The 26,675-nt window shown below is 43.6% G+C and overlaps 1 protein-coding gene across 1 annotated transcript in view; it reads right to left on the bottom strand.

Moving 5' to 3' along the window:
- Positions 1–26,675, bottom strand: part of LOC125462951 (striatin-interacting protein 1) — a gene marked incomplete at its 5' end in the record, with an annotated part of 171,669 nt that overhangs the window by 128,403 nt on the left and 16,591 nt on the right. The window contains 4 exons of the mRNA XM_059653204.1: positions 1,151–1,257; positions 3,378–3,446; positions 19,404–19,524; positions 23,056–23,190. Of these exons, the coding sequence (XP_059509187.1) occupies positions 1,151–1,257; positions 3,378–3,446; positions 19,404–19,524; positions 23,056–23,190 (432 nt within the window). The remainder of the gene's footprint in view (positions 1–1,150; positions 1,258–3,377; positions 3,447–19,403; positions 19,525–23,055; positions 23,191–26,675) is intronic.

Below are 26,675 nucleotides of genomic sequence, written 5' to 3'. Positions count from 1 at the left end.
AAGCTATGACTTTGTATAAAGGCAAATCTAAAATAAACACAATGCTGGAGAAACTTAATTGGTCTGGCAGCATCTGTGGAGAGAGAAACAGAATTAACATTGAGTCCAGTCTGACTCATTATCAGAACTTTGAAGGGACTTTGTGGTCAGTTTTCACATGATCCATGACAAACGCACACCCATCATTAGGCTGTTTTCCAGAAATCCAGACTTCAATGAGCTATAAATTCCTCCAACTAAACACTGGTTGCACATCATTTTTTATGACTTTAACTTTTGACTCACAATATACAAATAATATGTCATGATTCCATTCTCAACACAGCCGCAGGCAGAACCAGATCTTTTGCAACTTTGACGCTCTGTTCATACAAGAAACTTCTGATACACCCAACTATATTGTCTCCAACATAAATATCACCTTCAAAACACTCTCCTCACAATACTGTCCCCACCCCAGCTCTGTAGAATATAAGTACATAAATAACTAAAACGTTTTGCAACATGTTGAAGACTAATCAAACATTAGCCTTGTTCATGAAGGCCAAAGCACAAAGAAAAACTTAGGTAGATGTTGGAAAGCTTCAATATTTATTCTTAGAACAAAGCTGAGAATCTAGAGTAAAATTATGAAGTAAGGTTCATAATTATGACTCCTAAAAATGAAAGATTCAGGAGAATTTTGTTTAGCCAGAGTGATGAGAACACAGAACTCACCGGCACAAGGAATAATTGAAGCAAATTTAGTGCATTCATTCAAGGGAAGCTGGAATGTAAGATACACTAATTGCATTGGGGTAAATAATGATGGGGGAGGCTTCATGTAAAACAGACACAGGCAGTAACCACCCAGGATAAATGGCCTACTTCTGTACTGTAAACTCTATGTCAACTATGAATTATTCAGGCTTGATAACAACAGCACACATTAAGTAAACACCAGAAGGGAGGGAAAAACAGAGTGAGTAAGGGGAAAATGTCATGTTAAATATTTCTCTCCCCTCATTGCTTGGAATATTTTATTACCCTCAAAATAGAATTGATGACACATGTAAGCAAATAGCTAGGAATATGAAATATCATGCATCAAAAGCAATTCACTTGTGTTTCCTTTTATTATCAGTAAATCTGACAGAACATATTGTCACACCTAGGTCTGTTCTGAAGGTCTCCCTCATTGCCCTCCACTCCAGATTATCTTCCTCGGCTTCCTGACGGATTGTCTCCACCATCAGGTACATAATGTTCAGTAGCACTCTGAGAAACAAGATTTTACAGTTAATAAAGGAATACCATGAATATATTAGACACTCGTTGACTAATATAGGGCTCCTGGTGCAGAGCAGGGTAAATGCACTGACTTAACACTGATGAACAGCAAGCAATATTAGTACATTTGTTGAATTTACAGCATAGCAAAAAGCCCTTTAGCCTATCCTTTCTCAGTCAATAGCAAGCCCTTAAGTGGGCTTATCTGCTTGAGGGACCACTCACTCTGGGACTCCCTTGTCCGCTCCACGCACCCGGCACTTTTCCCTGCAACCATAGGAAGTGCTACACCTGCCCCTACACCTTCCCCGTCACCCCCATCTCAGGCCCCAAGAAGACCGTCCACATCAAACAGATGTTCACCTGCACATCTGCTAATAGGGTATACTGTATCCGCTGTTCCCGATGTGGCCTCCTCTACATCGTGGAAACCAAGCAAAGGCTTCGGGACTGCTTGCAGAACACCTACGCTCGATTTGTGACAAACGACTGTACCTCCCAGTCATAAACCATTTCAACTCCCCCTCCTACTCCTTGGATGACATGTCCACTCCTCCAGTGCCACAACAACGTCACTCGAAGGTTGTAGGAACAGCACCTCATATTTCGCTTGGGAAGCCTGCAGCCTAATGGTACAAACGTGGCCTTCACAAGCTTCAAAATCTCCCTGCCTCTGACTACATCCCAAAACCAGCCAAGCTCGTCTCCGTCTCCCTAGCCTGTCCATCCTTCCTCCTACCTATCCACTCCTCCCACCTCAAGCCCCACCCCCACCCCCTACTTACCAGCCTCATTCTGCCTCCTTGACCTGTCCGTGGACTGACCTATCCCTTCCCTAACCCCCCCACCTGCACTCACCTTTACTGGCTGCATCCCCGCCTCGACGACCTGTCCGTCTCCTCTCCACCTATGTTCTCCTTTATCCATCCACCTCTCCCTCTCTTCCTATTTATTTCAGAATCCCCTTCCCCTCCCCCATTTCTGAAGGACGGTCCAGGCTGAAAACCTCAGCTTTCCTGCTCCTCTGATGCTGCTTGGCCTGTTGTGTTCATCCAGCTCTACAGCTTGTTGCCTCTTTGAAGGTAGCTGTTTTTTTCCAAAACCTCTCATTCCAGTCAATCCTGACCAGTTCTGTTCTTGCTCCACTGAAGTCTGCTCTCTGTTAATTGATTTTTCTTATTCTGGGCAACTGTATGTCATTCTCCACCATTAACCTGAGCCCTACAATGCAATGATCACCGTCTCCTGAATGTTCCCCTTTGATACTAAATTCAATTAGTGCGATTTAGTTTCAAGAACCAAGTCCACAGTGCATCTTTTCTCAGAGGGTGGAGAATATCTGAAATTCACTGCAGGAGTGATGACATCATTTAATGAGTATTTAGATGTTCACTTGAAATTTCACAGCACACAAGGCTTTGGGCCAAACACTGAAAAACTGGACTATAATAACAAAGTTGGCTATAAAGTTGAACACTTTAGATGATTCAAAAGAAATGTCTACAGATCACTACAGTATGAGCCTTGAGTGGATGCCACCATTTCAAGAAATAAGGAAGACATTGAGCACTCAATCTACTGCATTAAAAACAAGAACAAAACTACAGAAATTTTAAGATGTGCGCGTTGGGGAAATAGGTAACAGATTATTTTCCAAAGATATATAAGATGGCCATGGGTCAGTTAGCTAAGTTGACTGAATGGCTGGCTTTCATTGCCAAATGGTGTCAACGGCATGGATTAATTCCCACATCGGCTTCTCAACCTCATCCCTCGCTTGAAGCACGGTGACCCTCAAGTTAAACTTTATCGAGTGGTCTCTATAATGAGAGATCAGCCTATGCTCTGCCAAGGTTGATGACTTTGCCTATAAGCTGGAAAAACAAACCCAAAAAATTCCTTCAAATTAAATCATGACAATAGAAGAGATGCGGTCCAGGTAAATAAAAGGTACTTTCAAAACCAATCGCAAGGACTTTGCATAAGGCAAAAATCTTGAAAACATTGAAGAAATTATGACACGCCACAATGAAAGAGTTGACGGGCAAATGAATAAAATGCACTCAGTAAAGTTCTCTTCCCAGCTTCCTTATTTTGTTGTGACCTACCTTAGGTCTGTGCTGTCAGCCAAAGAGATTGCTGGCTTTCTCACTGCATTACTACATGCTGCACTGTTGCTGGAAGACAATATCAACTGGTCAATAATGTGAACTCAACAGACATAAACAATTGTTACTCCCAATATTAAGTGAAAATTGAATTATTTAGTAAGTCTAAATCAATTAACCAGATGTTTGAGTTATCTTAATGTTTCAATACACTTGGAATGATCATCAAAAGGAGAAAAATACTGAGCAAACTATTAGGATTGAAGGCAGACAAGTCTCTAGCACCTGATGGCCTATATCCTACAGTCTTAAAGGAAATGGCAGCAGAGATAGTGGATCCATTTGTTAAAATCGTACAGCACGGAAACAGACCCCTTGGTCCAAATTGCTCATATTAACCAGGCTTCCCAAACCGAACTAGTCCCAAACACCTGCACGTGGCCCATATCCCTCTAAACCTGCCCTATCCAGGAATCTTATAATATTCTAAAATTTCTTGGATGCAGAAAAGATTCCAATGGATCAGAAAAATACTAACACAACAGATTTATTTAAAAAGAGAGGGAGCTAGAAAATAAGAAACTACAGATAAGTTTATTTAACATGTTGGGAAATTGGAAAAAAAACATTATTAAGGAAGTAATTACAGGACATTTGGAGAACCAGCGAGGTTTTATGATCCGTAAACCCTGTTTGCCAAAGGTTTTCAAAGATGAAACAGCGTGGATAATGGTGATCCATTAGATGTAGTATATCTGGCCTTCAAGAGGCATTTATAAGGTACGATACAAAAAGTTAACACGCAGCGTAAGATCAGATGGGGTCAGGGATAATTTATTAGCTTGGAGAGTATTGGCTAAACTAATGAAAGCGGAGTGTCAGGATAAATGGGTCTTTGGCAAAATGTGGGGTGCCACAGGGTTAAGACCTTGGTAGCCAACTATTCACAACCTCCGTCAGTGACTTGGATGCGGTGATAGAAAGTACTGTAGCCACTAAGATAGTTGGGAAAGTAAGTTATAGAATCTTAGGGTCATAGAATAATACAGCATGGAAATAGACCCTTCGGCCCAAACTGTTCCATGCTGACCATGGTGCACACTAAACTCATTTCAATTGCCTGAATTTGGTCCATATCCCTCCAAATCCTCCCCGTTCAATGTTGCTATTCTACCTGTCTCAATCACTTTCTCTGGCAGCCCATTCCATATACACACTACCCTCTGCCTGAAGCAGCTGCCCCTCGGGTCCATTTTAAATCGTACTCCTCTCACCTTAACCTTCTGAGTCGGGGGAAGGGAAAGTGAAAGGGTCAGGGAGTACGGAGTTAAATGGAAAGATAAGCAGCAGGATAGCATGTGTGCCAGTGGGTTTAAGCTCGAGGCAGACTAGGAGTGCAGCAAAAAGGAAGGAAAACTTAGGACATCTTATGATTTCCAATATCTCTAATAATGATAAGAAAGTTAGCATTAACGCACTTTGCCTAAATGCTCGTAGTCGTAACAAATTAGATGAATTAACGACACAAATCATCTTGAATGATCATGATGTGGTAAGCATCACAGAGAGAGGTGGGGTTGCTTTGTGAGTTAAGAATGAAATTAAATCTATGGCACTGAGTGACATGGGGTCAGATGATGTGGAGTCTGTGTGGGTGGAGTTGAGGAACCACAAAGGCAAAAAAACCAGAATGGGAGTTATGTGCAGACCTCTTAACAGTGGTCAGGATCAGGGGCGCAAGATGCACCGGGAAATAGATAGGGCATGTCAGAAAGGCAAGGTCACAGTGATCATGGGTAACTTCAATATGCAGGTGGACTGGGAGAATAATGTTGCCAGTGGATTCAAAGGGAGGGAGTTCATGGAACGCTAACAGGATGGCTTTTTGGAACAGCTTGTGATGGAGCCCAATTGGGAGAAGGCTATTCTGGACTTAGTGCTATGTAATGAGCCAGACTTTATAAAAGGCCTAAAAGTAAGGGAACATTTAGGAGGCAGCGATCATAATATGGTAGAGTTCAGTCTGCAGTTTAAAGGCGAGAAGGCAAAATTGGATGTAATTGGGGGGTGGCAAGATGGCTCAGTGGTTAGCACTGCAGCCTCACAGCACCAGGTACCTGGGTTCAGTTCCAGCCTTGGGCGACTGTCTGTGCAGAGTTTGCACATTCTGTGTCTGCGTGGGTTTCCTCCGGGTGCTCCAGTTTCCTCCCACAGTCCAAAGATGTGCAGGCTAGGTGGATTGGCCATGCTAAATTGACCGTAGTGTTCAAGGGCTACATCCTACAGTTCTGAGAGAGGTGGCTAAGGCAATAGCGGAGGCGTTGATTGTCATCTTTCAGAAGTCACTGCAGTCAGGGAAAGTCCCAGATGATTGGAAAATCGCTGTTGTAGCCCTCTTGTTCAAGAAAGGATCAAGACAAAAGATGGAAAATTATAGGCCGAATAGCCTAACCTCGGTTGTTGGTAAAATTCTAGAATCCATCATTAAGGATGAGATTTCTAAATTCTTGGAAGTGCAGGGTTGGATTACAACAAGTCAGCGTGGATTTAGGAAAGGGAGGTTGTGCCTAACAAACCTGTTAGAATTCTCTGAAGAGGTAACAAGACCAGGGAAACCCAGTGGATGTTATCTATCTAGACTTCCAAAAGGCCTCTGATAAGGTGCCTCACAGGAGGCTGTTGAGTAAGGAGAGGACCCATGTTCTTCGAGGTGAGCTACTGCCATGGATTAAGGATTGGCTGTCTGACAGAAGGCAGAGAGTTGGGATAAAAGGCTCGTTTTCGGAATGGCAACTGGTGACAAGTGGTATCCCGCAGGTTTCAGTGTTGGGCCTGCAGTTGTTCACTCTATATATTAATGATCTGGACGTAGGGACTGGGAGCATTCTGGCGAAGTTTGCTGATGAGATGAAATTAGGTGGACGGGCAGGTAGTACTGAGGTGGTGGGGAGGCTGCAGAAAGATTTAGACAGTTTAGGAGAGTGGTCCAGGAAATGGCTGATGAAATTCAAAGTGAGCAACGAGGTCTTGCGCTTTGAAAAAAGGAATACAGGCAAGGACTATTCTCTAAACAGTGAGAAAATTTGTAAAGCAGAAGTACAAAGGGATCCGGGAATGCTAGTCCAGGATTCTTGTTAACTTGCAGGTTGAGTCCATGATTAAGAAAGCAAATTTAATGTTGTCACTCATCTCAAGAGGGTTGGAATATAAGGCCCCATTTAGAATACGGTGTCCAATTTTGGGCCCCACACCTCAAGGAGGACATACTAGCCCTGGAACGCGTCCAGTGGAGATTCACATGGATGATCCCTGGAATAGTAGGTTTAACGTATGATGAATGGCTAAGGATCCTGGGATTGTACTCATTAGAGTTTAGAAGGTTGAGGGGAGATCTAATAGAAACTTACAAGGTAATGTATGGCTTAGAAGGGGTGGACACTAAGAAGTTGTTTCCATTAGGCGGGGAGACTAGGACACATGGGCACTGCCTTAAAATTAGAGGGGGTAAATTTAAAACTGAAATGAGACAACATTTCTTCAGCCAGAGAGTGGTGAGCTTGTGGAAGTCATTGCCACAGACTGCAGTGGAGGCCAGGACGTTGGATGCCTTCAAGGCAGAGATCGACAAATTCTTGATCTCAGAAGGAATCAAGGGCTACAGGGAGAGTGCAGGGAAGTGGAGTTGAAATGCCCATCACCCATCATTTAAATGGCGACTGGACTTGATGGGCCAAATGGCCTTACTTCCACTCCTATGTCTTATGGGTTCTCCATATTTACATCATCTGCCTGCTTATGATTTTTAAAACCTCCATCATATCTACTTTCTTAATTCATTGGATGGAAACTGCCTTGGGCCCTGATTAGCTCAGGAAACAAGTTCTTTGCCAATTTGATTTCTGGCTTAATCCGTTTTCTCTTTTGAAATCATCAGGTTCTTTTTTGACCCCTTTTCATTTCACTTGCCCGACTTCTGACTTTTTAATTCTGGGCAGCTTTTCTTGAGTCACCTGTTTCTTGTTACTGGTTCTCTTCTGTTTTTTTTAATGTCCTTGGACTATCCTGGATTTTCAAGACACAGTACCTGGAACCGAACCAAGTCATTCTCCAATAACATAACTCATTCTCTCTGTCTCATTTCTGTTTTTAATTCCATATCCCACAGCTTCTGCTGGAAGCTTTTCTTTCCACTCTAGCTTCCCTTTCAATTTCTTGCAACGCTAACCATAGTTTCCTTTCTTTTAGTAACATCAGCCTTTTTGTTTGCTAAGGTAACCATCCTGTGTAGAGTACCATAATCAGTTTTAAGATCTGACTTATCTTCTACATGCTCCAGATGTAGACTAACTGAGGTTTAAAAGCTCAAATATCTGAAGTACAATCTTTTTGCTTTACTGATTCCCTTACCTATATTGTCCAAGCTGCAAATCTAAACCGTTCAATGCTTAGAGAAGCTACAGTTTCATGAGATAAGCCTTTCTTTTAAATGTATGCCTTTACAGCAAAATTCTACATTTTCTCCTAATATTAAGTTGAAGAGAATTTACCGTTGTATATTCTTTTGTATTCAAGGCTACTTTCGACAATACGCTTGTCGTTTTGACTTCCAATTGGTTCCTTTTCATATCAGATTCAGATTTATTTCTTAGATTTGTACTCCAATCAGATTTTTCGCAAACTTTGGTGGCATTTAGCTTATTTTAAATGTATTCAAATGCAGGTTGTAGCGACTGTAACAAGAACAGCCAGGAGGACCTCACTGGATAAGAGTTCCTGGACTGGGGTTGTTAACCTGGTCCATTCAAGGAGCCCTGGCTGACAGATATAAACAGGAGTGTCGGAGGTTCTGTTCACTCCGAGAACTGCCTCTAAGGAAATTGGACCAGTGTCAAGTACTATGCACATGTAAATAAAGGGTGGCTTGCTGACAGGATACCAGTCTCTGTAGAATTATTTCAGTCGTGGCAAGAGAAAAGAATATGCTGCTGAAGAAATTCACTCAACAGTTGTCTCTGATTTGGGTAAGCATTTTGGTGGTCATTTCATTCTGCCATCAAAGGCTAGGCCCAGTATGTGGAAAGAATGTGTTATTTGTTCCAGGCAAATGGCACTGGGGCAGATGAAAAGCAACAAGTCATTCTCCTGATAGCTTGTGGGCCCACAGCTTTTTTGATTATTCGGAGCCTACTTTTCCTTAAGCACCAGATAACAAAACCTTTTAAGAGTTGATGGGTTTGGTTAAGGAACATTATGATACCAAGCCACCTCTAATTCTGAGATTCTGTCAGTTTTACTCAGTAGTTTGAGAAGCAATGGCATCCGTGTCAAGATTTGTAACCAGGTGATGATGATTGGCAAAAGGGGGTGACTTTCATAGAATCCATAGAATTCCTAGTGTCAAAACTGCCCAAATGACCCAACAAGTCCACACCAACCTTCCGAAGAGCAAGACCACCCTGACTCCACACCCCCCTCCCCCGCCCCGGCCCACACTGTAACCATGCATTTCCCACAGCTAATCCACCTAACCTACACATCCCTGGACACTGAGCAAATTAGCACAGCTAATACACATAGCCTGCACATCTTTAGACCATGGGAGGAAACTGTACCACCCAGAGGAAACTCAGACAGAACACGGAGAGAATGTACAAACTCCACACAGACAGTTGCCAGAGGGCAGATTCGAACCCAGGTCCCTGGCACTGAGGGGCAGCAGTGCGAGCCACAGAGCCACCATGTCACCCCAAATTTAACCCATAATGAGATGCTGAAAGGCCATTTGCTATGTGGGATTAATGATGTAATAATGCAAGAGCGCCCACTAGGTGAAGCACAACTGGACTTCAAACAGGCACAACAACTGGCTTTGTCATCAGAAAGTGCTAAAAAGTAGAGCTTATGAGTTACAGGGTATGCCAAATGGAAGTGGAGACCCTCACCAGGCCAACTGAGCTCAGGGCCGCCACGTGAGTGAAGGCAATTCATAGCCTCACACAGGACATATCCTTAACAGAGGGGCTAAGTCAGCTCACAGCAAAACCCCAAAACAAAGTCAAACCTCAGCCAAATAGTTAACATTTTCTTCAGGATCCAGGCTGGCAAGCCATTGTTGCTGCTACCAGAATGTTGACTCAAGGCTGCAAAAGAGCCCCATTACACCTAATTTGACTAAAAGAACCCTTAGGTCGGTATACAGAGAGAGCACACCCTGGAAAACCTACACTTGGCTTGGAACATTTAAACTGCTTAGCAACACCCAAACCAGAACCAATCAAAACACACATCTGGTTAAATGGTTACCCAATTCTCATGGAGGTTGATACCAGCAAAGTCGTACACCAACCCTTAAGTTTGCATAAGACCTTGTCTAGGCTGAGAACCTACACCAGGGAACTTTTACAGGTTAAGGGCACAACTTCTATTCCGGTCTTGTACAAGAAGCAGCTGATTCAGCCAGTACGGATTGCAGTAAAAGGCTTGGGCCCAAGATTGATGGGGCGAAATTAGTTAAGAAAGATTCACCTTATTTGGCTCAACATTTTTTTTTAAATCAGAAAATATAACAGACTGCAAATTAGAGTATCATCAGTCTGTGCCATTTTTCAGAAGGTGATGGAGAACATTTTAAAAGGTCTATCCCAGGTCGGCATTGACCTAGATGATGTGCTAATAGCGGTAAGACCAATAAAGAGGACTTAGAGACCTTGGATGTCGTGCTTAACCATTTCTCCAAGACAGGTTTATGCCTTAGAAAAGAATGATGTGTATTCCAGACACCCCAAATGACGTACTTGACCACAGAGTCGACAAGACCAGGTCACACCCATTGGAAGAAAAAGTGAGGGCTATCAATGGGCACCCCGGCTCCCACACCTGTACCTGAGTTCAGGTCTTCCCTTGGATAGGTTGATTATTATGCAAAGTTCTTACATTACATGGCCTCCATCCTGGCACCCTTATGATGCCAATGTAAAAAGGTCAGCTGTGGAAATGGTCTCATACCCAAGACATAGTCTTTGGAGTAGTGAAGAAACAGCTATTGTTATCTGAAGTGTTCGCGCACTATGATCTCAGGCAAGATCTAGTACTAACGTGCAATACCTCCCCATATGGTATCAAGGTAGTGTTGGCTCCAAGATGGCCCAATGGGGAGGAACAACCAATAGCACGGACTTCCCAGACATTGGCCGATGCAGGTCATAAGGCTTGGCAGTCATCTTTGACAATGAGAAAATTCCATCAATACCTTTATGGATGTACATTTGTAATACTAACAAACCATAGATCCCTGCTCGGCCTACTCAAAGAGGATAAGGCTCTGGTACTCATAGCTTCAGGTCGAATTCAGCAGTAAGACCATACAATCACAAGTTGGAATACTGGCTGGGAGTCCAAGTAGCAAATGCTGACAGCTTGAGCCTTTTCCCGCTGGCAGATAGACCACCAGTGGTGTTATCGTTAGAAGAGTCTGTTCTGGCTTTAAACTTTTTGGACCCGCTTCTAGACCCTGCTGACAATATCAGACTGTGGGCGCAAAAAGATTCGGTCCTGTCAAAATTGAAACAGCTGATAGTGGTGGGGGAAGCAAAAGGGCCACCACAAACATAAGTAAAACCTTTCTGGGCGAGGAAGACCAATTCACTGTACAGGATGGCATTTTATTATGAGGAGCAAAAATTAATTTCCCAAGCAAAGATCACCACCAAACAACAGTTGAACTCCACCAGGGTCGTCCAAAATGAAGTTAATGGTGAGAAGTTATGTTTGGTGGCCAGGGCTAGATGCAGGCCCAACTGGATTTGTGGTACAGTGTCCAGAGTGCCAACAAGGACAAAAATTATCAGCAGCTCCCCTACATTCATGGGGGTAAAAGTTAGAATCGATTACTCATCCACTATGCCAGCCCTGCGATAGGGTTAGGGTCAGGGTTATGGGCTCAATGTTCTCAGTCACTGTGGATGCCCACTAAAAGTGGTTGGGCGTATATAATGTTCATTCGTCAAACACAGAAACAATGACAGGAAAGCTGCAAGCATCTTTTATAATATATAGACTCCAAGAAGTGCCACTCACAGACAATTGTGTCTACTTTAATGCCAGGAGTATCCAGAATAAGGTAGGTGAGCTTGCAGCTTGGATAGGTACCTGGGACTTCAATGTTGTGGCCATTTCGGAGACATGGAGAGAGCAGGGTCAGGAATGGATGTTGCAGGTTCCAGGGTTTAGATCTTTCATTAAGGTCAGGGAAGGTGGTAAAAGAGGGGGAGGTGTGGCTTTGTTGGTCAAGGACAGTATAACGGTGGCTGAAAGAACTTTTGATGAGGACTCGTCTACTGAGATGGTATGGGCTGAGGTTGCCGAGGAAGGTTTATCGACTTAGTCAGTATGGGTGGAAGTTAGGAACAGCAAGGGAGCAATCACCTCATTGGGGGTTTTCTACAAACCTCCAAATAGCAGTTGGGAGATCGAAGAACTCATTGGCCGGCAGATTGTTGAAAAGTGCAAACGTTGCAGGGTTGTTGTTATGGATGACTTCAACTTTTCCAATATAGATTGGAACCTCCTTCGTGCAGATGGTTTGGATGGAGCTGTTTTTGTCAGGTGTGTTCAGGAGGGTTTCCTTACTCAGTATGTGGACAGGCCGACGAGGGGGGAGGCCATTTTGGATTTGGTGCTCGGCAATGAGCCAGGGCAGGTGTCAGACCTCGTGGTGAGAGAACACTTTGACGACAGTGACCACAACAGCCTCACATTTACCATAGCCATGGAAAGGGAAAGGAGCAGTTACCAGGGGAAGATATTTAACGGGGGAAAAGGAAACTATGACGCTATCAGGCAGGAGTTGGGAAGTACAGATTGGGAGCAACTGTTCCACAGAAAGGGCACAGCAGACATGTAGAGACTGTTTAAGGAGCAGTTGTTGCGAATGATGCATAAATCTGTTCCTCTGAGACTGGTAAGAAGGGGTAAGATTAAGAAGCCTTGGATGATGGGAACGGAGGTGCTTCTTGTCAAAAAGAAAAAGGCAGCATACGTAAGGTGGAGGAAGTAAGGGTCTAGCACAGCTTTAGAGGATTACAGGCTTGCTCGGAAGGAGCTCAAAAGTGGACTGAGGGGGGCCAGGAGGGGGCACGAAAAAGCCTTGGCAGAAAGGATTAGGGAGAACCTGAAGGCATTTTACACATACGTGAGGAATAAGAGAATGATAAAGGAGAAAGTAGGGCCGATCAGGGATAGCGTGGGGAACTTGTGCGTGGAGTCTGAGCAGATAGGGGAAGCCCAAAATGAGTTTTTTGCTTCGGTTTTCACTAAGGAAAGGGACCTTGTTGTGAATGAGAACTTGGAGGAGCAGGAAAACAGGCTTGAACAGATCAAGATTGAGGAAGCTGATGTGCTGGAAATTATGGCAAACATTAAGATTGATAAGTCCCCAGGGCCAGACCAGATTTGTCCTAGGTTGCTCCGGGAAGCGAAAAAGGAGATTGCTAAGCCGCTGGCGAGGATCTTTGCTTCCTCACTCTCCATGGGAGCCGTACCGGAAGATTGGAGGGAGGCAAATGTTGTTCCTCTTTTCAAGAAAGGAAATAGGGAAATCACAAACCAGTCAGACTTACGTCTGTGGTCAGAAAGGTTTTGGAAAGAATTCTGCGGGATAGAATTTATGACTATTTGGAAAAGCATAGCGTGATTAAAGGGAGTCAGCATGGCTTTGAGGGGGGGCAGGTCATACCTCACAAATCTTATTGAGTTCTTTAAGGAGGTCACGAGACAGGTTGATGAGGGTCGAGCAGATGTGGCGTACATGGACTTCAGCAAGGCATTTGATAAGGTTCCCCACAGCAGGCTCATTCATAAAGTTAGGAGGTATGGGATACAGGGTGATTTGGCAGTCTGGATTCAGAATTGGTTGGCTGACAGGAGACAGAGTGGTTGTAGATGGTAAGTATTCTGCCTGGAGGTCAGTGCTGAGTGGTGTCCCACAGGGCTCTGTTTTTGAGCCTCTGCTCTTTGTAGTTTTTATAAATGACTTGGATGAGGAGGTTGAGGGGTGGGTTAGTATGTTTGCTGATGACACAAAGGTTGCAGGTGTCGTTGATAGTATTGAGGACTATTGCACGCTTCAGCGAGGCATTGACAGTATGCAGAGCTGGGCTGAGAAATGGCAGATGGAGTTCAACCTGGATAAATGCGAAGTGATGCATTTTGGAAGGTCAAACTTAAATGCTGAATATAGGATTAAAGGCAGGATTCTCGGCAGTGTGGAGGAACAGCGGGATCTTGGTGTTCAAGTGCATAGCTCCCTCAAAGTTGCCACCCAGGTGGATAAGGTGGTTAAGAAAGCCTATGGTGTTTTGGCTTTCATTGACAGGGGGATCGAGTTTAAGAGCCACGAGGTTTTGCTGCAGCTCTTCAAAACCCTGGTGAGACCACACTTGGAATAGTGTGTCCAGTTCTGGTCACCCTATTATAGGAAAGATGTGGAGGCTTTGGAGAGGGTGCAAAGGAGGCTTACCAGGATGCTGCCTGGACTAGAGGGCTTGCCTTACGAGGAGAGGCTGACTGAGCTTGGGCTTTTCTCACTGGAGAGAAGGAGGAGCAGAGGTGCCCTAATCGAGGTGTACAAGGTAATGAGAGGCATGGATAGAGTCGATAGCCAGAGACTTTTCCCAAGGGCAGGATTGACTGCCACGAGGGGTCATAGTTTTAAGGTGTTAGGAGGAAGGTATAGAGGGGACTTCAGAGGGAGGTTCTTCACCCAGAAAGTTGAGAGCACATGGAATGCTTTGCCAGTGGCAGTCGTGCAAGCAAAGTCATTCCTGACGTTTCAGCAACTGCTGGACATGCACATGCTGCCTGGACTGGAGGGCTTGTCTTACGAGGAGAGGTTGACTGAGCTCGGACGTTTCTCACAGATAAGGATAGCAAAGATGATTCTCGATAGCAGTGAGAGAGACCGAGTAGTTGTCATGGGGGACTTCAACTTTCCAAATATTGACTGGGAACACTATAGTTCAAGTATTATAGCTGGGTCAGTTTTTGTCCAGTGTGTGCAGGAGGGCTTCCTGACACAGTATGTAGATAGACCAACAAGGGGCAAAGCCACATTAGATTTGGTACTGGGTAATGAGCCTGGCCAGGTGCTAGATTTGGAAGTAGGTGAGCACTTTGGTGATAGCGATCACAATTCTGTTATGTTTACTTTAGTGATGGAAAGGGATAGGTGTATACCACTGGGCAAGAGTTATAGCTGGGGGAAAGGCAATTACGATGAGATTAGGCAAGATTTAGGGAGCATAGAATAGGGAAGGAAACTGCAGGGGATGGGCACATTAGAAATGTGGAGCTTATTCAAGGAAAAGCTCCTGTGTATCCGAGACAAGTATGCACCTGTCAGGCAGGGAAGAAGCTGTAGAGCGCGGGAGCCGTGGTTTATGAAGGAGGTGGAATCTCTCTTCAAGAGGAAGAAGAAGGCTTATGTTAGGATGAGATGTGAAGGCTCAGTTAGGGCACTTGAGGGCTATGAGGTAGCCAGGAAAGACCTAAAGAGAGAGCTCAGAAGAGCCAGGAGGAGACATGAGATGTGTTGGCGGATAGGATCAGGGTAAACCTTAAGGCTTTCTATAGGTATTTAAGGAATAAAAGAATGACGAAAGTAAGATTAGGGCCAATCAAGGATAGTAGTGGGAAGTTGTGTGCGGAGTCAGATGAGATAGGGGAAGCGCTAAATGAATATTTTTCAACAGTATTCACTCTAGAAAACGACCATGTTGTCGAGGAGAATACTGAAATACAGGCTACTAGACGAGGTGGGATTGAGGTTCACAAGGAAGAGGTATTAGAAATCCTTCAGAGGGTGAAGATCGATAAGTCCCCTGGGCCGGATGGGATTTATCCTCGGATCCTCTGGGAAGCCAGGGAGGAGATTGCCGAGCCTTTGGCATTGATCTTTAACTCGTTATTGTCTACAGGAATAGTGCCAGACGACTGGAGGATGGCAAATGTGGTTCCCCTGTCCAAGAAGGGGAGTGGAGAGAACCCCGGTAATTATAGACCAGTGAGCCTTACCTCAGTTGTTAGTCAAGTGTTGGAAAAGGTTATAAGGGGTAGGATTTATAATCATCTAGAACAGAATAAATTGATGAGGGACAGTCAGCACGGTTTTGTGAAGGGAAGGTCGTGCCTCACAAACCTTATTGAGTTCTTTGAGAAGGTGACCAAACAGGTAGATGAGAGTAAACCGGTTGATGTGGTGTATATGGATTTCAGCAAGGCGTTCGAGAAGGTTCCCCACAATAGGCTACTGTACAAAATGCAGAGGAATGGAATTGTGGGAGACATAGCAGCTTGGATCGGAAATTGGCTTGCTGAAAGACGACAGAGGGTGGTAGTTGATGGGAAATGCTCATCCTGGAGACCAGTTACGAGTGGTGTACCACAAGGGTCGGTGTTGGGTCCACTGCTGTTTGTCATTTTTATAAATGACCTGGATGAGGGCGTAGAAGGATGGGTTAATAAATTTGCAGATGACACTAAGGTCGGTGGCATTGTGGATAGTGAGGAAGGATGCTTTAGGTTGCAGAGAGACATAGATAAGCTGCAGAGCTGGGCTGAGAGGTGGCAAATGGAGTTTAATGCAGACAAGTGTGAGGTGATACACTTTGGTAGGAGTAACCAGAAGGCAAAGTACAGAGCTAATGGTAAGATTCCTGGTAGTGTAGATGAGCAGAGAGATCTCGGTGTCCATGTACACAGATCATTGAACGTTGCCACCCAGGTTGACAGGGCTATTAAGAAGGCATACAGTGCTTTAGCTTTTATTAATAGAGGGATCAAGTGCCGGAACCAAGAGGTTATGGTGAAGCTGCAGAAAACACGGGTGCGGCCGCACTTGGAGTATTGTGTACAGTTCTGGTCACCGCATGAAAAGAAGGATGTGGAAGCTTTGGAAAGGATGCAGAGGAGATTTACTAGGATGTTGCCTGGTATGGAGGGAAGGTCTTAAGAGGAAAGGCTGAGGGACTTGAGGCTGTTTTCATTAGAGAGAAGGTTGAGAGGTGACTTAATTGAGACATATAAAATAATCAGAGGGTTAGATAGGGTGGATAGGGAGAGCCTTTTTCCGAGGATGGTGATGGCGAGCACGAGGGGGGCACAGCTTTAAATTGAGGGGTGAAAGATATAGGACAGATGTCAGAGGTAGTTTCTTTACTCAGAGCATAGTAAGGGAATGGAACGCTTTGCCTGCAACGGTAGTAGATTCGCCAACTTTAGGTACATTTAAGTCGTCATTGGATAAGCATATGGACGTACATGGAATAGTGTAGGTTAGATGGGCTTGAGATCGGTATGACAGGTCAGCACAACATCGAGGGCCGAAGGGCCTGTACTGTGCTGTAATGTTCTATGTTTGATGCTCTATGGACAGCAGTGAATTGAGGGTAGGTTTGGTTATTTTATTTTTGGATTAGGATTAATCCACGGCACAACATCGTGGGCCGAAGGGCCTGTACTGTGCTGTACTTTCCTATGTTCTATGTTCCATGTTCCATGTTCTATTTACCAGCATGGAATTTGAAATATTTCCTAAAGTCGAATGGCACTTGGCACACAAGGACAGCTCCATACCATCCATCTTTCATTGATTGTCAGATCACCCTTTACACAACTACAGGGATAGCTCCAGCAGAATTGCTAATGGGAGGAAGACTCCACGCCAAGTTAAATGTGAAAGAAAGGTGAAATGGCAACAGGAATATTAATGCTGGACATAAGACTCCTCTAAGCAAGACAGACAGTTCTCATTGGGGAGAATATGCAAACTCTACACAGACAGTAACTCAAAGTTTGAATCAAACCAAGGGTCTCTGGCACTGTGAGGCAGCAGTGCTAACCATCAAGCCACCAATCCACGATTGAATGGCAGAGTGGGCTTGATGGGCTGAATGGCCTTACTTCTACTCCTACGTCTTATGGTCTAATGCCATCGTTGCTTGTTGACAGGGTATCAGCCTCTGTGCAGCTACTTCCCACAGAAACTCCCAATTTCTGTTACAGATGAGGGAAAGATGATTTTCATATAACAAGATGTAGAGCTGGATGAACACAACAGTTCGAGCAGCATCAGAGGAGCAGGTAAGCTAACATTTCGGGTCTAGAGCCTTCTTCAGAGCTTTCCTGCTCCTCTGCTGCTCTCGGCCTGCTGTGTTCATCCAGCCCTACACCTTGTTATATTAGATTCTCAAGCATCGGCAGTCTCTACGATCGCTGTAACAAGATTAATTTCATTTTGGTTTTCTCCTCTGTCCATAAACAGAGACATTTTAGATTTACTCACTTCTTTACCCTTTTGAAATAGGCTGTGTTAGGCTTTCAAGGCCTTATCTTTGTGAAGCCAAATTTTCAAAGGTCTCATAAGTTCGCTTTAGGCTTAACTCAAAAGTTTGGACTATGACTGTTGCACCACACACACATTTACCAAGAAGACTAAGGAAAAAAAAAAGCGAAAAGCAAAGGAAAGCAGAGGAATACTTTGAAAACTCAAAGTTAATTACATTGATTCATGTGATTAGACTGAATTCAGAAAGCCTGTAATGAATCAAACTTCTTTTCCGTCAACTGATATTGCAGAATCCTCTCTCATTGTGGTTGAGATCAAAGCAGTGCAATAGTTCATTTTCGAAATGAACGTAGGATTTCTTCCAGAAACCAAGTTTTAGAGAGGTTCAAACTAAAAGCAGGCCGTCTGCAGTCTGGTCTTCTGTACAGTGAATCTTATAGGCAAAGACAATAATCATTAATGACCTCTTTCCAGACCAGACTAAAGCCACGAAGTGGACATGCCAGTGTTGGACTGGGGTGGGCAAGGTCAGAAGTCAGATGACACGAGGTCGTAGTTCAACAGGTTTAATTGAAATCACAAGCTTTCCTCCGGTAAAGTGAAAAGAGGCAGCACTTAGAAAGCTTGTGATTTCAAATAAACCTGTTCAACTATAACCTGGTGTCGCCTGACCTATATAACACAACAATATAACACAGGAATGGGCCGCGATGCTATGCCGAACAGGACACCAAATTAAACTAATACCTTCTGCCTGCCCTTGGTCCATGTCCCTCCTTTTCTCACGTGTTTTGGTCCAGCATTGTCCACTTAAAAATTTAAACAAGGAAATATATATTTTAAAAGCAATTTGTGACCTCTGTTCATGTCTTGTGGGCATGGCAGCTATTCAAACATAGTCAGAGTACATCAGGCAATGCCTTCTCCTTTCAAGCCAAACAGAAACAACACTCAGGTCCACCAAGGATTCCTCATCTGATCGCATCCCTTTGGTAACATATAAAGTCATTGATTAGGTTGCACATATATGCCGATGACAATCAGTGTGTCATTCAGCAATCCGAGAAACATTTTTCCTCATGATTTCTTAAAATAATTAGACTGACACAGCACAGAAGAGGTGTTTCAAATCAATTATGCCTGCTTTTTGAAACAACTAATTTTTGCTATTCCACTGCTGATTGCCACAACCCATCTTCATCCAACCAAAAACTCTTATCACCAATAGTGGTCAAAAACAAAGGAGGCAGTCAGAAAACATTACACTTCAATATGCTGCAAACCTCAACTGTTACATGAATCACAAGGACCAACCCTTGGTACAGAAGGCCCTGGCAAGTCTGTAAAGGGTAGGGGAGGTGGGAATGGGGTCAGGGAGGGTGAATAATGGATCATTCAAAACCTTGTGGGATGGATTTTCACAGATTCATAACGTTGGATCGGAGTTTCCATATTTCTGTCCTGGCTCACCAGCCAGTATACTTCCTGTTCATGTTTGATGGGTAGGCCTCAACAGAAATTTAAAAAGGGCCAGCAACTGCATGCCACACAGGTGCATATTAATCGAGGGTCATAATCACATCACCAAAAGTGCTGTGCTAAAGGCCGTTTGTCATTTTGCACTAACTCATCAGAACAAACCCTTAATGTAGAAATGTAGAAAATCCTACAAAATCTGCACTCACTCAATCTCCATGCTGAGTAGTTCTACCAATGCAGTAAAGGTGCCAACTTCAAGCAGCAGAAATATATTATATCTCATCCATTGGTGGACCTCTTCTTCAGAGTTACATTCACCAAAAGTACCTGCAAACCAGCAAAAAAATCACCATCAGCTTGCTTCAACATCACGTGACTAGCATACACACCATCTTGAACATATACAGCAAAGAAAATGTTTCAAGCACTTGAGAATGGCGACAGCCTGGAGTGTGGACAGGATGAATGGCAAAGGTCCGGATACCTGTGGCAGTTATATGAGAATGTGAAGTGGCGGTTGCATATTTGGAAAAGGATGAACAAAAACACTTGTCAGACGATTAAAACCAGCCAGAAGAAATATGAATCAGAAAATATCACGGCTGCAGAATGAGCACCTGAAAGAGACACAAACAGTTCTCAATATGGATTTCAGCCTTTCCAACATATTTCCTTTTAGATGTTCAATGTTACATTTTATAGTACAAATTGGCAAATTTTGGATGTATATAAGAAGTGCACTACAATTCTTATGGGTAATTTTGACCTGCATATTCACTGGACAAATCACATGGGTAAGAGGGACATGTAAGGTGAATTTCTAGTGTATTCGGGGATTGGTTCTTTGAGCAATATGTTGCAGAACCTACAAGAGAGCAGGATATTTTAGACCCAGCTATGGGTAATGAGGTAAGATTAACGAATATTTCAGTTGAGGAGCCACCAGGGGCCAACAATTACAGGGTAACATTTCAAATTCATGTGAAAGAGAGCAACTTGTGTCTCAAATTTGTGTCCTCAACTTAAATAAAAACAGTTACTGAGGTATGACGATAATTATCTAAAACAGGCTAGGAAAACAGACTATCGGGAAAGGCAGTTGATGAGTAGTAGCAGACATTTCAGCAGGTATTTCACAATGCTTGGCAAAAGTATATCAACCAAAAAGGACTCAATGGGAAAGATGAACCACCAGTGGTTAACAAAGGCAGTCAAGGAAAGTATCCAATCAAAATCTAAGACAGACAAAGTCATGAACAGATTCAAGTCCCACCTTCCCTCGAGGTGCGTAATAGCATCTCACAGGTTCATTAGGAAAATACCTACAATGTGGTGAAAACTTACAAACAGGGTGAAAATTGATTCATAGAACAGTACAGTATATAAGAGGACACTGACAAAATAAAACTACTCTAAATCTGCATGAGTCTCAACTTCCAGAATTCGGCCCGTCCCTTGAATGTTATAGCATTTCAAGTGTTCACTCACTTGAAATACTTTCTGAAGGTTGGGAGATTTCTTGTTTCAACTACCCTCACACGCAGAGCAATCCAGACCCCTTCCACTCTCTAGGTGAAAAGAATCTTTGCTCAAATCCCCTCTAAATGTCCTTGTTTCCACTGAAAAATTATGACTCCCTCTTTATAGATGTTTCAAGGAAAAACTTGCTGTCTCTCTACCCCTCAATCTTACATATCTTAATCAGATCCCCTCTCAGCCCTTTGTTTAAAAGGAAACAACCAGACCATATCCAGTGATAATGGGAACCGCAGATGCTGGAGAATCCAAGATAACAAAATAGAGGCTGGATGAACACAGCAGGCCCAGCAGCATCTCAGGAGCACAAAAGCTGACGTTTCAGGCCTATTTGCCTCCCTAACCTGTTCTTCCTCTCACCCATCCCTTCCTCCCACCCCAAGTCGCACCTCCATCTCCTACATCCTAACCTCATCCCACCTCCGTGACCTGTCCGTCTTCCCTGGACTGACCTATCCCCTCCCTAACTCCCCACCTATACTCTCCTCTCCACCTATCTTCTTTTCTCTCCATCTTCAGTCTGCCTCCCCCTCTCTCCCTATTTATTCCAGAACCCTCACCCCATCCCCATCTCTGAAGAAGGGTCTAGGCCCGAAACGTCAGCTTTTGTGCTCCTGAGATGCTGCTGGGCCTGCTGTGTTCATCCAGCCTCACATTTTGTTATCTCAGACCATATCCAGGCTCTCTTCATAGTTAAACTGCTCCATCTCCTTATTTATTCACTCACAGGATGTGGGCATCGCCAGCTAGGGCAGCATTTCTTGCTGTTCCCTTAAGGGTCAACCACATTGCTATGGGTCTGGAGTCACATGTAGATCAGATCCAAAAAAGATGGCAGATTTACTTCCCTGAAGAACACTAGTGAACGAACAATCAGCAACAGTTTGATGGTCATCAGACTATTAATTTCACATCTTTATTAAATTCAAATTCTATCTTCTGTCATAGCAGGATTCAAAGCTGGGTCCCCAGGACATTAACTGGTCTCTAGATTAATAGTTTTGCAACAATCCACAAGGCCATCAGCTCCCCACTATCCTAGGCAACATCCTGGTGAACTTTGTCTGCATCCGCACCCTCTCCTGTGCAATCACATCTTTCCTATGGCATGGTGACCAGAACCGCACATAGTACTCCAGCTGTGGCCTAACTAAAGTTTTGTACAGCTCCAACATAACCTCATAATATATGCCATGACAGAACCACCCACATCAACACACTTGGGTCACCTCCTTAAAACATTTGTCAGGCACAAACTTGAGGTGGTGCCTACACATTGCTGTGTGACTCTGATCCAGTATTAAAACATCATAAAACAAAGGATGAAGGTGGTACAGGTAGTTAAAATTGAGAAGTAAGACAATAGTTGCTTTCACAAAATTAAAACATGAGATTGGAAAATGTGCCCATGAGCTCATTCATGATCGGTGCTGAGTCCACAGCTTACTGTGTCCAATGAAGGCCCTGATGCTGAATTTTACCTTACAAAACACTTACAAATTTGTGGCTGCTCTTAAACACTTCAAATAAACACGTCTGCACTACAAAAATCTTAGCAAAAGGAGCTTACACGTCCTCTCATCCAGAAACATTCCATTAACATTAAATTCAAATTCTATCTTCTGTCGTAGCAGGATTCAAAAATTACAAGCAATAGGAGAGGTGAACCGGTAGTTTTGACTCCAGCTGTTCACCCAGGATTAGGATACAATTTCACTTGTAACAGATAAGGTGATATGTATCAATGTTAATAAATTATCCTTCATAGAATTTCGGCACTGCAGAAAGAGGCCATTTGACACATTGAGTCTGAGCCGATCGTTGAAAGAGTATCCCACCCTGACCCACTCCCATCCTATCCCTGTAACCTCGCATTTACTGTGGTTAATCCATATCCTGGATACAATGAGGCAATTTAGCATGACTAATCCACCTAACCTACACACTTTGGAATGAGGGGAGGGGAGAAATCGGGGCAACTGGCGGAAACCCACACAGATAGGAGGAGAACATGCAAACACACACCAATGTTGGAATCAACCCTGTCTTTGGTGCTGTGAGGCAACAGTACTAATGACACTATCACCATGCTGCCCTTATGCAGTAATCAACTGCCTGCTGCAGAAAAAAAAATTTATGCTGCATTGGCGATTAAGGTTAGCACAAATTTGAAATTTATTTTGCATCCTACGCTTTACTTCATCTGGCAGTGTTTACGTTGACACTGTTTTTTTCTTCTTGACTTGGCAAATATTTGCTTTGTCAAAGTGAGAGATCAATAATTTACATACATTTTGTTTAATATTTACAACTAGATGTTACCTTGTGCCATATAAAGTATAGCACGAGCCACTTTCAACCTCTTCTCCCTGGCAGTTACCTCTAGGCCATCCAGCAATCTCATGGCATGTGTCTGATGCTCTGAGATATCCACTTCAGTCCATTTCTTGTCTTTCACTACGAAGAAAATAATGATGTATTGGTTATACATGTAAGCATGAATCACACTTTACGACAGCTCTTATTTCTGTTTCAAAAATACATTCATGAAAGCAAATGCAAATACATCAAGAGGTTCAGTTCACATGGTGTAATTTTTAATCCTTTGGTTCTATTGCACTAAAGAGATGTAAAATGAGAGGGTCGTCTTTTGGATGCTGTGCAAAGCAATTTTTTTTTTAGAAACTCATTCACGGTACATGTGCATTACTGGCTGGACCAGCATTTATTGCCCATCTGTAACCGAACGGTCCCCAACCTCAAACTTCAACTTTCCTGTTTCTCTGATGCTGCCTGGCCTGCTGCGTTCCTTCAGCCCTACACTGCGTTATCAATGAGATGCAACGGTTTCCTGATCATTGTTAGATTCTTAATTCCAAATTATTATTGAATTCAAATTCCACCGCGTGTCATCAAACCTAGATGCCCACAACATGGAGTAACAGTCAAGTGATAACACAAGGCCATGGCCTACTCCAACCTACCATATTCTCCAGAGTTTGGTAGTGATGCTTAAATTCTGCTTTCTTATTAGCGAAAGAGAGAGAGAGAGAAAACTGATAGAGGTTAACCTGAAGGTCACATCACGTCAGACAAAGGGGGAGGTTCAGGAGGAGATTACTTCATCATAACCGCAGCCAGTACAGGAATTAGACAATAGACAATAGGTGCTGAAGTAGGCCATTCGGCCCTTCGAGCCAGCACCACAATGCATTATGATCATGGCTGATCTTCCACAATCAGTATCCTGTTCCTGCCTTATCCCCATAACCCTTGATTCCACTATCTTTAAGAGCTCTATCTCTTTCTTGAGAGTATCCAGAGAGTTGGCCTCCACTGCCTTCTGGGGCAGAGCATTCCATATATCCACCACTCTCTGGGTGAAGGAGTTTTTCCTCAACTCTTGTTCTAACAAGGCAATTGAAACAAGGCTGTTAGCATCACTCTGCATCACAAACCAGCTGTCTAGCTAACTAAGCTAACTGACTTATAACTTTTAGAAGAATGCAAGGTGATCTAACCAAAATATACAAGATTCTGAAGGGACTAAAAGATAGATATGGGGAGGTTGCATACTCTGGATTGGGAAACCAGAACAGAGACATACAGTCTCAGATAAGGGGTTGAAAAGTTCAGAGCGAGCAGTATTTATTCCTTCAAAGGGTTGTCTTTCTTTAGAATTTCCTACTCCAGCAGTCATTGACATTCTGTCACAGAGTATGTTGTCAGAGGTCACACAACAACAGGTTATACTCCAACGCGTTCACTTGAAATTACAAGCTTTCAAAGTGCTGCTCCCACCTGATGAAGGAGCAGCGCTGTTGAAGTTTGTGATTTCAAACAAACATGTTGGACTATAACCTAGTGTTGTCTGACTTCTGACTTTTCCAGTCCAACGGTGGCACCTCTACATCAGAGTATACTAGTATGGATTTTTTAAACCCCTCGAGAAATGAAGGGATCTTGAATGCAGCCATGAGAGAATCTGGAAGCAGATGATCAGCGGTGATCATCTGAACGGTGGATCAGCAACAAGACACAGTACTATTTACTGTTACAATTATTTCTTACAGAGGCATACAGCTTGGAAACAGACCTTTCGTTTCAACCAGTCCATACTGACCATGCTCCCACCGGTCATGTTCCCAAGCAAGCAACTGGGAAAGAGGACTCTCCAGTAAGGGACACAGATGGGTCTTTCTGCGGCCACGAGTGAGACTCCAAGTTGGTGTCTTGTCTCCCTGGTGCCTGGGGAAAAAGAACACCTTGGAGCAGTTGCAGCAATTTCTCAAGGGAGGTTGTAACACAGGTTGGGACAAAAAACATAGTCAGAAAAAGGGATGAGGTTCGACCAAGTTAATATAGGGAGTTGAGACAAGTAGTTAAAAAGCAGGAATAAGGGTAGTAAACTCTGGACTACTCTTGGAACCGCGTGCCAATAAAAATAGGATTGGGAGGATAAGGCAAATGAATGCACAGCTGAGGAGCTGGTACAGGGGACAGGGATTCAGACCATTGGAATCTCCTCTACAGCGAAGGTGACTCATACAAAGGGGATACGTTACACCTGAACTGGAGAGAGATCAATATCCCTGTGGGGAAATTTGCTCGAGCTACTCAGGAGGATGTAAACTAGTTTGGCAAAAGCGTGGTACCTTTAACAGTAGTGAGACAAGAGAGAAGGTCGAGGCCAGTACAGAAATTAAAGAGAACAAGTTAAAGGGAATGAAGGAAAACTGATGAGTTGAACTATATTTATTTCAATGCAAGAGGCCTGACAGGTAAGGCACCAAAATTTAGAGCATGGATGGGTACATGTGACTGGGATATTAAAGTTATTACTGAAACATGGCTGAGGCAGGGACAGGACTGGCAGTTCAATGTTCTGGGTACAGATACAATAAGGAGGAAACAGAGGAGGCAAGGAGCGGGCAGTGGAGTTTTTGATTAAGGAAAACGGCAGTGCTTACAGAGGATATTCCTGACAGATTGTCCAGGCTATATGGGTGGAACTGAGAAATAAGGGGCGATTACTTTAATGGGATTGTACGACAGGACACCCAAGTCAGCTGGAAATCGAGGTGCAAACATGCAGGGAAATCACAAACAACTGTAAGAATAATAGGGTTAGAATAGTATGACATTTTAACTTTCCAAATATAGTCCAGGGCTGCCACAGTATTAAGGACTTGAACGGAGAGGAATTTGTTAAGAGTCATAGAGATATACAACATGGAAAGAGGCCCTTTGGTCCAATTCACCCACGCCAACCAGATATCCTAAATAAATCTAGTTCCATTTGCCAGCATCTGGCCCATATCCCTATGAACCCTTTCTATTCATATACCCAGAAGCCTTTTAAATTTTCTAACTGTACAAGTGTCCACCACCTCTAGCACCTCATTCCATACACATACCACCCTCTGCATGAAGAAGTTGCCCTAGGTCCCTTTTATATCTTCCTCCGCTCATCTTAAACTTACACGCCCTAGTTTTGGACTCCTACACCTCAGCGAAAAGACCTGGCTAGGCACCCTATCATTGCCTTTCATGATTTTATAAACCTCTATAAGGTCACCTCTCAGCCTCCGATGATCCAGGGTAAACAGTCCCAGTCTATTCATCCTCTCCCTACAGATCAAACCCTACAACCTTGGCAACATCCTTGCACATCTTTTCTGAATCCTTTGACATTTCACGACACCTTTCCTATAGCAGGGAGCATAAAATTGAATGCAACATTTTAAAAGTAGCCTAATCAATGTCCTGTCCAGCCACAACATGATCTCCCAACTCCTATGCTCAACCACTGACCAATAAAGGCAAGCATAACAAATGCCTTCTTTGCTACACTGTTTATCTGCGATTCCACTTTCAAGGAACTATGAACTTGCACTCCGAAGTCTCTTTGTTCAGCAACACTCCCCAGAAACTTACCATTA

Source organism: Stegostoma tigrinum, chromosome 21 (assembly GCF_030684315.1).
Source record: "Stegostoma tigrinum isolate sSteTig4 chromosome 21, sSteTig4.hap1, whole genome shotgun sequence".
NCBI lineage: Eukaryota > Metazoa > Chordata > Chondrichthyes > Orectolobiformes > Stegostomatidae > Stegostoma > Stegostoma tigrinum.
This window is presented reverse-complemented; position numbering and strand designations above follow the sequence as displayed.